The 13,279-nt window shown below is 36.3% G+C and overlaps 1 protein-coding gene across 2 annotated transcripts in view; it reads left to right on the top strand.

Moving 5' to 3' along the window:
* The first annotated feature begins 375 nt into the window (after positions 1-375).
* Positions 376-13,279, top strand: part of LOC117617270 (RING-H2 finger protein ATL52-like) — a 19,224-nt gene continuing 6,320 nt past the window's right edge. The window contains exon 1 of one of the 2 annotated variants that reach the window (XM_034346585.1): positions 376-2,847. In XM_034346585.1, coding sequence (XP_034202476.1) covers positions 1,822-2,847 — 1,026 coding nt within the window. In that variant the 5' untranslated portion in view covers positions 376-1,821. Of the gene's footprint in view, positions 3,202-13,279 lie in introns of those variants that run through there. The other variant, XM_034346584.1, reaches the window with a different exon arrangement.

The raw sequence follows: 13,279 nt of genomic DNA, 5'->3' as shown, positions 1-13,279 counted from the left end.
ATGGATCCAAACCATTATTGTTGTATTTGTAGATGCATATTCGTTACAAATTTTGTCATGCGTACAAATTAAATTTATAAACTTGTGGTTTCCATATAAAATTTTAGTACATGTTTCATTGTAATTTAGATTTGAGATTTCAATTCAGTGGCTGGGAATACTCTCTTTTCCTTGGAGCCAAAAGATCAAGTTTGAAGCCTATAATTATTTTTTTAGACGGCACAAAATTGGAAGGGTACTATTGGGTGATGTTATATTCTAATGCTACCTTGGAATTGCAGAAGGGTCAAAATTTCCATCTGCATGCAAAGCCTTTCATTTAACATGACAAATTACTTATTTTTCTCTTTTCTATATATTTTTTTGGTGAAAATGTTTTTTTTTTTTTTTTTTTTTTTTTTTTGGTGGTTGTTCTTTTTCTGGTCAAAACATCCTAAGTTCACTTAAGCCAACCAATAAGATCTCAGTAATTGCATAGAACTCACATGGCTGCACGTGTTTAGCTCACATCTCAATCACATTTCTGTAAAGTAAAGAAAAATTATTCTTTGGGTTTAAATATTTTATTATTTTTATTATGATTAATATTTATTTATTACTATACTAACTTTTGTAGTAATTTTACATAGGATTATTCATTGTTTGTGGAAACAATAATGATTGTGTTGTATGTAACGCCGGCCTCCTTAGGCCTGCGCTGCGCCTACGTAGAATAAAACATCCCACACTCATTTGAGAGAACCGCAACTCGAATAACTTTATTTTAGGGAGACAAATCCTTTCAAATTAGGAATATCAACACCTATTAAGGTTTGTTTTGTTCAACATCACAGGTATGAAAGACACTTTGAGGAAATGTTGTTTGTATTGTAACGTCTATGTGTGGTTTTTAATACACGTATTATAATATAAATAAACGACAGATTTATATTATAAGGATGTAATATTAATAAATATAATGGAGTTTTAACACGGTTGATATATACACCACGTAACAATATCGTGTTTAACCTAAAACTTACTTCATTGATGCATCAGTGTCCACTAACTTTAGTAAATTCTTCTTTGTTTCTGTAGGTGAACTATTGTCAAACAAGTTTTCGAACGAGTGGAGATATATAAATGTTCCTAGATTAAATGGTGATTGAGAACCATTACCAAAACATAATACATGCTTATAATTAACTATCAAGAAATAAAATACAAGATCATGGCGACTTTCACTAAGTTGTCGTGGTACTTAATTAGACATAAAATATTAAACTAACCAATAACACTAAAATGTTTGTACATATTAAATTAAGTAAAAATGATTACTCCTTTTTCAAGATGGCAAGGAAGCTGAGGTTGAGTTAGTTGGAAGTGTGGTGTGCTTGCATAGAAAATGCAAAGAGTCCACTCTCTCACCTAGATTCACCGACTAGAGACTTGGATGGTTTCTTAAGCTTTAGATTAGTCACTTGGATCACAAACTCAACTACCAATCATCTACTTACAAATAGACTAGAAAAGAAACCATCACCTCCTATAAATAATGCCAAAGAAAAAGAAAAAGAAAAAGAAGGAGAGAGATAAGAAACAAATGAAAGAAAACAAACGAAAGAAAAAGTAGAATATAAGGGAGACACACATCAATAATCCATCTCCTCTTCTACTTTGCTTCACTTTCCATCTAAGCCCCTCATTTTTCTCCTTTTTCTTGAACACTTGCCTACCTCTCCCTCTCCTCCTTCTTTGGCATATATCAAGCAAAGCAAAAGTGACCAAATTAAGAAAAGAGGCCAAGATCTGGTAGTGTGTGCCATTGAGGTTTTTGGTCATATGGGCTCTTCAGGGAACCAAAATCCTTGGGCACCATATGACAATTACAAAGATTGTTCTCAAGGAATTTGCAGCATCTACTGTCCACAATGGTGCTACATCCTTGGCCCTCCTCCCCCTCCTTTTGATTTTGCAGAAGCTGATGACAGCAAAGACTCTGCTACAGATTTCTCTCCTCTAATTATAGCAGTCATTGGCATCTTTGCAAGTGCTTTCATTTTAGTCACTTACTACACCATCATATCGAAATATTGCCGGCGAAGAGATAACGATGGCGGCAGAGACATAGACATGGAGAATTCGAATCCAAACCAAATTAGTGAATCATGGCAAGGCTCAACAACTGGCCTTGATGAGTCTCTGATCAAGTCAATCAAAGTTCACAAGTATAAGAGAGGTGACAGCCTTGTAGAAGGCACAGACTGCTCTGTTTGCCTAAGTGAGTTCGAAGAAAATGAGAGCCTGAGATTATTGCCAAAGTGCAGCCATGCTTTCCATGTTCCTTGCATTGATACTTGGTTCAAATCTCACTCTAGTTGCCCGCTGTGCCGGTCGAATATTGCTGCTCCTGCCATAGCTTTGGTGCCTCATCATCATCAACAAGTGCTGTCTCCAGTTCAAGAGAATCCACAGCAGGAGCAAAATGCGACTGCTTCAGAATACCAGCACAGAAGCCATGCAAGTGTTTTGGTTGTCCAAGATTTGGAAGAGGTTGTAAGTCTTGCAAATGATCATGTTGTTCCAAAGACCACAACTCAAGATATTGTTAGAGAAAGGGCTCACTTGGATAATACAGTGAACAGTTGTGAGATTGGACAAGATGGGATCCAGCAATTGAGGAGATCAGCTTCTTTGAATTGTGTTTCCATTGCTGATGTGTTGCATTTACATGACTGTGAAGATGATGAGGACTTGGAGAACCAGATGGAAAATGTCCAATTTTCCATGGGAATTGGATCCTCAAATAGAGTAGCTGAGGAAGAGAATTCCAAATCCGACAACCATAGAAGTGGAGTTTTCAGCTTGGTGAAGGGTCCTCTTGTGTTGAAGAGATCAACTTCAACAGGGAGATTTGTGTTCACAAGGTATGGAAAGGAAAAGAATTCTATAACTCCTAATTAAAACCATTCGTTTCCCCTTTTCAAAATTAATCTGTAAAACCACAATTTCTTCTTCTTTCGTCTTTGTACCATATTTTTATACACACAAAGAGAGACCCTGCATACAAATATGAGACTAATTGACTTTCAAAACCTATATGGTTATGTCCATAAGCGCTTGATCTAGTGCTATTTAGTCTCTAATTTGTTTGTTTGAGGAGGTCTTCAATTCAAATCTCATGAACCGACGTGGTTGAATAAAATTATTCATTAACTCCTATGTGGTTATTTCACTTGAAAAAGTATATAGAAAGCTTTCATGAAAAACAAAAAAACAAAAAAACCAGAATTGTTAGTCTCCACTCCAATTATAATTTGGTTTGCATCTCCTGAAAATAATGTGCTCCCCTTTGCACAATTAGTACTTAATAGTGAAAACTGAGAATATTAGCTGGCGAGCTATCTAGTGCCTCAATGGCAGGAGTTTGAAACAAGTTAGAAGCATTTTGTAGTTAGAGACAAGCCGAATCTCGAGCAGGGATTAATCCCACCCTTCAAATGTGGGACCTTGTGATATTTAAAAAAAAACTGAGAATATTAGAGGAAGGTACAACACAAGTGCTTGGGGGAATAAGAATTGTTCCCATATGATTAATTGCCTTTGTTTAGGAATCTTTTTTATTCTGTGCTAGCTACACGCTGTTAGAAAAGTCCAAAAAGTAGAAAATTATGGGAAATTACTCCAAATTGGTACTATATTATTAGGCCAGCTCAAATCCCATATCCATATTCTCATATTTGGGTTCAAAACTGGTGGGCCGTAAGATTTATAATTTTTTTTTTTTTTTTGGCTCCAATGCACATAATTAATAGTTAACGGGATTTTGATATTAACTTAACAAATTAGAGACTAAATATAGACCTGTGGACCTGTTTGACTATTAACTAAATAGTCGACCACAGCTCTAGTTAACAGGCCTTAAGATTTACTAAAATCATATTGATTTGTATACCTGTGATTTCAAGTTCGAACTCCCATAATATTTTAGTAGTATGTGTGAAAATCTCCCTCTTTCTCTTTCCTAAATTTTTCAAAACAAAAACAAAAAACGCATGATTAATATGGGCTTGAGTTTTGGGTAAATGTTAAGTTCAAGTTTTGAGTTTCTAATGCACGACTCTAACTTATAATTTGACCCAAAATTTAAGATGAGATTCGTGTCTTAGATGATCTAGAAAGTGATTTGGAGGGTGACATCTGGGGCAAGTGCTAGAGATATAACCCAAAACCTAAGCTCCTTAGAACTGAAGACTCGGTGGGTGACCTTAAATTGGCCCACCATTTTGGAAGGTAGTGGAGCTTAAATTTCCAACCAACTTTGACAATAACAGATCAAGTCACATTCAAAGGGTAAGTGGTGCCTTAAGCAATGCGTGAAGCTTTGCGTAGGAGCACAGTTGTGAACTTGTGAATCACCCAACAACCACACAATCGTATTCAACACTGTTTTATTTATTTATTTTTTTTGGTTAACTTCTATTTTGATAAGATTCAACAATGGGTTAAACTGAATCCATAGAATTAAAGTTGAAGGAAATAAAGCATCTAGACTATAAATATTATATTAAAGTGTGAAAGAATACAAAATGGAAATATATTGGGAACAAAATGATACATCGCATTCTGAACAACTGATATGGACAGGGCATCTGTCCTTGCTCTTTTTCAAATAATTTATCAATCTTTTATTTTTATTTTTATTATAAAAAATCAAATAGAAACTTCATTAAATAAAGTTCAACGATACAATCAAAAATATCAACAAGACATCTAAAATACCAATTTCAAGAGGGCAACAAACTAACATATTAAATGCAAAACTAATGCGAACATAAAAGTCACACTAAAACTACTAACCCAAATTACCACAATTTATCAATCTCTTTAAATATCTATATGCATAAACAAACAAGTAGATTTTTTAAAAATTCAACTAAAAATAATGTAGGAACATCTTTGCATAAACTTTATTATAAATATATATATATTTTAAAATTTTGTATTTGCTTTAAGCTTCATGAAATTAGAAGCCGGATGAGGGGACATGGCCCCGCATTTTTCAGTCCTATATATTTGCCTAGTTGTTCATATTTTTTAGATTTTCTGTATTGCAATAACTTCTTTGGAGACTCTGTTCTTCCTGTTTGTATCTTGTATTTTGTTATGTTTATCAATGAATCTTATTGTTTCAACCAAAAAGAAAAACAAAATCACTGAATTTTTTTTTTTTTGGTTGGAAGTGAAGTAATGTAGATTAAAGATCACATGTAAACAACCTCCGCCGCTGCTCTAGATATATTGGTATATGGTCATTAATTCTTTTTCACATGCATGTGAGAGGCGTTATGCATTCATAACTTTACAAGGATACTCCAGCACTAGCGGATCCAGAAATTTTTTAGCAGAGATGTAATATTGACTAAGTATGAAAAATAGTTTTTCGAAATAATCATTTTCTCAAGATAATTTTTGGCGGCTTTTATTCCTTACACATCAAATAAGAAAACTTGATTTTATGGGATCTTATTATGAAGCATATATAGACTTAATGAGCCATCATTGTTAGCATAAATCGTATTTTGCACTAAAACTGAATTTTCATATTTTGATTTGGTGGGAATTTAATTTTCTAATGGGGTACTTCCTTATTTACATTGTAAACTTAAGTAAATGGAGTAATATAAAAATAAATAAAAGTAAAAGGACAAAGATGTTTACTTAAATGTTGAAAATGAAAATAAGGTAGTCTGTACTCCAATTGAGTAAAACGGTAATTTGAAGCACCAACAATGGTTTTTCCGGCGATGGAAGGTGCAACTGCACCTCTTTACTCCTTAATAGGTCCACCACTGTACTTTAGTGACTTCGACAGTTGAGTGTTTTTCTTTTCCTCCTTTTGCACTACTTACTTGGGAAGCCATTTTTCTTCTGAATACAAATTGACCCCAAAATTTGTTAATGTTCAGAAAATCAGGAGGTCAGCAAGTTTATAACTTCTAATAGTATTACAGTAGTAATCTTAGGCCGTTTCTAAGATTTGAAAGGATGTGTGCGAGACGGGGACACAAATTTTTATACTAAAATACCGTATATGCCATAAACAAATGATCATCATCATTTAACATGAAATTCCAAAATTACTCACAAATGAAACAAATAGAGAAACCATTTCAATTATTTCATATGTGGCAAGTTAAAAAAGAAAGTGGCAATTTATATGCAACCTAATGATCTGTTGGAGACACCCATTGTAAAAGTTGAGTTTTGATGGCGCTCATTGACCAATGGATAATTCAGCAAGTTGAGAATTGAGGTTACTCCTAATCCACCAAGTTTATTAGAGTTTGAGTCCCGGCAATTGCATATGCATCCTTCAAATAGAATATGTTGGTCTTTAGATGATGTGAATTTGAATTTCATTCTTCTATCCGTTAAATTGGAAAAACGAAAATCAATTTATAGACACTGATAAAATTCATAATTTGCGTAAGTAACATAAAATAAATCCATAATTTGGACAATCAAAGAAATGCAATCACCATATAAGTGCAATTCCTATTCTTTTTTTCTTTTGTTACTATACAATTTCTATCCTAATTTAAAACGAAAAACAATTCGAAACTAGAGACCTTATGTTCTCTTTTAGGGTTTTGTTGAGAATGTGGTACCAACCTTCGAACTCAAGACCACTAGGAGTTAGTGCAAGCACTTAACCTTATGTTCTCTTGAACCTTTTTAATTCGAACTCAAGAGCCTAGCCCTTTTTCCACGAACAATTATGTTAATGAACCGACTTAATAGGCCCCGCATAGCCACTATTATAGCCCAAAATAGACCTCAGAAGCCCATTACCCTAAATAGGGTTTCAGAGGAACCACTATAAATGGTAATCCGGAGCCTCTCTATCTTTCACAGACTTCACTCTCAGTAGAGAGTAGACGTCTCTAGGATGCGGCACTGTTGCGAAGGCATCATTTTATGAGTAACGGTTCTTCTGCTCCACGGGTAAATCTATCAACCTCTTTTTACCTTTTTTAATCTTTGAGTGGTTGGAGGTAGCAGTAGCAGTAGCATATGTGATCTAATGGGTTACGCTCTTTTCTTGAATTTGAAGAAGACTTGGTTCAGATCAGGTGCCATTAGACCGGGTGAAGCATTCGGTTACTTCAATTTACATGTTGGTTGGTCTTTGTACGGTTCGACCGTGATTTCTTTGTATAAACAAATGAGGAGTATGTCTGTGGTGCGCCGGGTGTACCTGTACAGCCCATCACGTGGCCTTTTTTTAAAAACAATGAAAACTGGTTCTTTTGGTTAACCAGTTAAACTAAGGAAAAAAAAAACTCCCGCTCGTTCAAAACCTAGGCTGCACACAGATCGATTTCGTCTATCTCCCCCACTTCGTCTTCTCCATCTGAGGAGCAGATTTCAGCCAAAACCCAGAAACCCACTTCGTCTTCTCCAGCTGCTTCCTCCATCACGGTAAGTTCGTGTGTTGATTTTCGTTATGTGTAATTGATGATTCTATTTAATTTATTCTTCTAGTGATTTTGAATTGTTGTTTCAGTTTTTTCATTGAACAATTCCAGAAATTAATGATTCAAATTTTGTATTTCTTTTCCCACTCTGAATTTCTGCTGGGTTGTTATAGTGCCTCTTGATCTGATTGTATATATAAATACCCATGAGGCCTCTGATTGTATATATAAATACCCATGAGGCCTCTGATTGTGTATGATTTAATTGTGGTGGGTTTGTGATTCTGAAAGTGGCGTGAGGTGAAGTGGGTATCTGACATTGATGGCTATAATGTTCATGCAATTGCATATCTCTGTATGCAATTACTAATAGCGTGTATGCAAATCCAAGTCATTGAATGCAATTAGAGTATATAGTTTTTTTTTCCAAAGTATGCACGTATCTCACATTCATAGTTGTAATGTTCGTGGAATTGCATAGCTCAATATGCAATTGCATAGCTCAATATGCAATTGCATATCTCTATATGCAATTACTAATAGCCTGTATGCAAATCCAAGTCATTGAATGCAATGACAGTATATAGTTTTTGTTTCAAATTATGCAACTCAGGTGATTTCGTGGTATGTAGGTAGCTTTGACTGTGCTTTAGAATAATTTGTTATGGGGATTAAAGTGTTCCGAAAGTGTAATGTGAGGATTGGTTAAGATTTGTATTGGGATTTGAAATGAGTAAGAATCCCGACCCAATAGAGAAATGCATGGGTGGGTTGTGTGCATTATCTGTGCAATGTAATAATCGAGGGCTGATGCACTTGCAAGTAGTATCGAGCAATTGCATATCAGTATATGCAATTACTAAGCTACTGTATGCAAATCCAGGTCCCCGTATGTTTTTAATTAAGCAATGTGATGTTGTGGTGCTTACGGGGTTTAGGGGGCATTAGGCTTTGGATTAGTATTCAAATTCTCGGCGCTACAGACAATTGCATGATAGTAAGTTGTGCTTGATTTGCGCAAGTTATGGAAGCTAAAAAAAGGGGATCAGCAAAAGGAAAACGCAAGGGCAACAGTAATGTGCAACAATCAAGAGTTGGGCGAGATGCATTTTTTAATTTCATGTAAGTTACGCGTACATCTTAAAATTGGAAATGTGGTTGCTTAATATTGTGATGGTTAATTGATTAAAAATAAATGATTTACAGGAAAAAACAACGACATGAAATGGGGAAAGAGGCAAATGCAAAGTTGGACAGAAAGGTGAGAGATGGCAATGGATTGGGCAGTTTAGTAATTATTTTATTAAATAGGGTCTTTTAATGAGGAAATTTTTTTGTTTCAGGAACGAGAAGAGATTGCTAATAAATGGAGGAAATTGAACCCTCAAGAGAAGGCAACATATGGCTCTGCCTTGGATTTATCGGGTGGGCAAGTAGAAGGATCAAGTGGGCAAGTAAACGTCTCACTGAATGAGAAGGGTTTTACCAGTAGATGCAGCCCGGATCGATTCCATCAGACGGTGGAAAAATTGTCGAATCAGAAGCGCTTAGCAATTAATGAAATTGGGTTTGGTAAAGTGGCATCTTTGTGTTGCACTCGTTTACACCGCAAACTATGCAAATTTCTAACTGAAAGGTTCAATCCTGATACGTCTTCTATACAACTGCACGGCAAAGTGATTGGAATAAGTGCCGTTGAGTTTGGGCGTGTTATGGGTCTTAAGAACACCGGCGAGGTTGTTGAACTTGAGTGGCTGGTAGAAGATGAAAAGGTGAAAGAGTTAGTGAAAAGTTTCGGTGGAAATGGCAAGAGATTATTAGTAAGGGATTTAGGTGAACAATTGGAAAAGTGCGAAAATGCCGATGAGGACTTTAAAGTTCGATTTGTGATGTTCGCACTTGGCACTGTACTTTGCCCGACCTCCTCACCATCAGTGACGGGGAACTATTTAACTTTCTTGACGATCCCAGGGAAGATAGAGACTAAGAACTGGGCCGACCATGGATTCAACTTCTTATGTGAAGGTATTAGGTCGTTCAAAGCAAAGAAAGTTTTGTATGTAAATGGGTCACTACTATTTCTCCAACTACTGTATTTCGATTCAATTCTCCATGGTGGAGTATATGTTGATAAGTCTTTGGATCCCATTGTGTCATGGGACAATAAGTCGGTGTGGAAAATGATTATATGGGTCAGAAAGCAAGGTGGGTTTGATAGTCCAACCGTTCGGGTAGTTTCAAAGCACAGTCCAACGAATGAAGTGTCGAGAGTAAACCTTGAAAGAATTGTTCAAGAAGTTGCAGTCAGTTTGGAGCCAATAATACAGGCCGAGGTGAAGCGATCAGTTGAAGGACTTGCTATAACTTTGGGGCCGATAATACAGGCGGAGGTCCAGCGGTCAATGTTGGAATTCACTGACAAGGTAATGAGTCAAGTGAGCTCCTTCAATAAAGACGCAAGACAACATCTTCATCCGGGACATGAAGATGTAAATCAAACTAAGGACAGTCCACTGAAAGAACGAGATCAAGGTGGTGAGAGTGTTGTGAAGAAGAAGGGTGAAGAAGCTAGCAAATTAAAGGAGAAAGGTGTAGTTGATGTAAACAATACTTGGATGCCATTACCGGATGGACAGAGTTTCAGTGAACCCGAGGTATGATGACCGATTAGGAGTTTGAAGATCGAGTTTGTTGTTATCTTTTAGATTTTTTAAGCATGCATTTATTTACATAGTTGTAAAATACTTAACTTTTCTTTTTCGTAAATGTAATATTCGAATTCCCTTTTCCGCAGTTGAAAATTGGCGTGGAAAAGAGGAAGTTCACAAAACCGTCCCGTGGTGATGAAACTCGAATTAAAACACGTCGAACGGGCGAAAGGCGTCCAGGAGTTCTTTGTAGAGAGCCATGGGTTGACCCGTCAACCGCAAAAGGAAAGGTTGTGCATTCAACGACGTCTAAGATGAAAATTGGGCCTTTCAAATTAAAACCTGGGGACTTAGAAGACTCCGATTTAGAGTTATTTAGTTATATTTTTAGGTCTAACAACCTTTCAAGGTAACTACTTACAAATGTTGAATTATGCCATTGACCAAATTCCTGATATGTTCTTGCGCACGTGAATTTAATTATAAGAATTGCTTTCTTCTTCTGTTGTAGTGACGAAATTATAATTCAAATTGAAAACAAACATCATGTCACGAGAGGTGAGTTCATGTGCTTGAGGCCCGAAGAGTGGATTAATGATGGAGTACTCAACGCACACGTGTATTATCTACAAGAAAAGGGGTCAGGGAATTGGTACTTCCCCACATATATGGCGGTAAGCATTCATATTTTGCATACTGTTATAGTTTGTCATTTGGTAAATGAATTTACGCTTACAGTATATGTGAATGTAGGAGCAAGTTCAAAATACAAGAGATGGTCAACTTTTCGAATTGGCTGTCAAACTAAGAAGGGAAAACACAAATCGGTTCACCGTAGGGCTTAAGAAGTGCGAGAAGGTAAGAATTTAAGTTGTTATTTAGAACATCTTTAGTGTGCTTTTGTATACGCATGTTTTTCTAAGTAAGTCATTGTGCTGCTAGATGTTCATTCCCGTTTTTGATCGAATCGGGAGTCATTGGTATTTGATTGTGGTGCTTCCTAGCGATAAAAAAGTTGAAATATGGGATAGCCTCCCCGGTCCTGAGTACAACGCAGGTCGTTATCAACAAGCAGAACGAATTGTAAGTTTAATTGACGTAATGGTCCGTTTGTATTTTTATTGTCCTAACAACCCGACTAAGAATTCATTTGCATTGATTGTGTTGTAGATGAAAGTGTTGGACCACATTTACAATGAGGAGATTGTCAACTATTTTGAAAAGGGATGGCAGTTTGCAAAATTCAACATTGTGCGAACTGACAAGGCCCGTAGACAAGTAAATGGATGCGATTGTGGTGTGTTCGTTATGAATTGGCTACAAGACATTGAATGCAGATCACACGGTTCAAATAAAGTGAGTCGGCATATATATCGTTTCATGCTTTTGTCAAATGTCTGATATTTTTGTTAATCTGATATTTTTGTTAATCATATCTTTGACGGGCTGTTTTTTATTTGCAGTTTCAACATGCAAGTGAGCGCGTTCGCATTGCACTATCGTTGCTGAAGAACCCAAGAAACCGGCGTCTAAAGGAAGTAAGGGAGTCCGCTCGAAGAGTTGTCGACGAACAACTTGACAAGTTGGTCGAACAGAAGGATCCCTTCATCCCTCATCATCCCATCGCAAGGAAGCCAATAACACGCTCCCAGGCAAAGTAGATTCATTTTGACAGAAGGTGATAAGGGTTTACAGTGTACAAATTAGGTGTAATGGCATGTATATATCCCTATTTGCGCACAGTCAGGGTGCTTTTGTAGTATAGCAAGTGCAATTGCATGACACGATGTAATTCCATTATTCGCTTAGAAATGGTATTTTGGTTTTCTTGACGACATAGAAACATTTCATGACCAGATCGAACCGCCTAGTTTCACTTGTTTGCTACGGTATGTGTCTTGTTTGAAGATTCATCCACTATAATTCTATTTTATTTCTATTACTTTGTATTTAGATATAATTGAGATATAATCAATATAAGTTAATATTGATTTATTACCATAACAAGACTCATTGTTGATGCACTTCAGATTTGTTCTAAACAACTGAAGCAAACGAATTACAAATATGAAATCAAATTTTTTGTTTAGAATTTAAAATTATATAGAATCTTCTTCTAAAAACCATGCCATTGTTTCGTCTTCGGTTGGGCCTCAGTACTATGTTGGGATTTTGTCCTTTGTAGATAAGGACGAGCTCGAGCCTGGTTGTGCCATTTTGATGCATAATAAGGTAATTGGGGTATTGGGTTTTTGGGGTTTTTGATGCTGGTTTTGTTAATTTTAGCTCTTGTTGATAGGAAATTGGAATTTTGCTTTGATAAATGGTTTGGGAAATGTGGGCAATTTAGTTTGTGATTTTGTTGTACTCGAAACCTAATCAGACTGTGATACTTAGTTGCATAGACAGTCTCCATTCGGCTGCTACAGATGATACTTAGTAATTTACTGTTAAGCGGTCATCTGCAAGTCGCTGAACATTGATGAAAAGATTGTAAATTACTGTTAATCAAATATTCCTGATGATCTTTTGTCTGCAGGTATGATGCCCATTCAGGTGGTGAACGTGAAATTCAGAGGACCATGTTGGAGTTACTGAACCAGTTAGATGGGTTTGATTCAAGAGGAGATGTCAACGTGATCTTGGCAACAAATAGAATTGAGAGTCTTGACCCAGCCTTGCTTCGTCCTGGCCGAATAGATAGGAAGATTGAATTCCCTCTTCCTGATATCAAAACAAGGAGGCGCATCTTCCAGGTAAATTGACACGACTGTTTATAAGAAATAAACAAATTCAACATGAAACGTGCCAAGTTTTTATGGTTGTGAGTAACGATGATTGGATCTATTGATTGCAGATTCACACATCCAGGATGACGTTGGCTGATGATGTCAACTTAGAAGAATTTGTTATGACCAAGGATGAGTTCTCTGGGTCTGATATAACGGCAATATGTACTGAAGCTGGTTTGCTTGCTTTTAGAGAGTGCCGTATGAAGGTGAGAAAGACACTTTGATCTTCCAACCTCCCTTCCCCATCTTCAATCTCTGAAATTTGTTTATCATTTCTTACTGTGTTTGATTCAACTGGTTGCTTAATCATTGTAATTAATGTGGGTGTTACATTTAAATTGTGTGCATCAGGTGACACATATAGACTTCAAGAAGGCAA

Source organism: Prunus dulcis, chromosome 2 (genome assembly GCF_902201215.1).
Source record: "Prunus dulcis chromosome 2, ALMONDv2, whole genome shotgun sequence".
NCBI lineage: Eukaryota > Viridiplantae > Streptophyta > Magnoliopsida > Rosales > Rosaceae > Prunus > Prunus dulcis.
The sequence above is the reverse complement of the archived record's forward strand: the minus strand, read 5'-3'. Positions and strand labels throughout refer to the sequence as shown.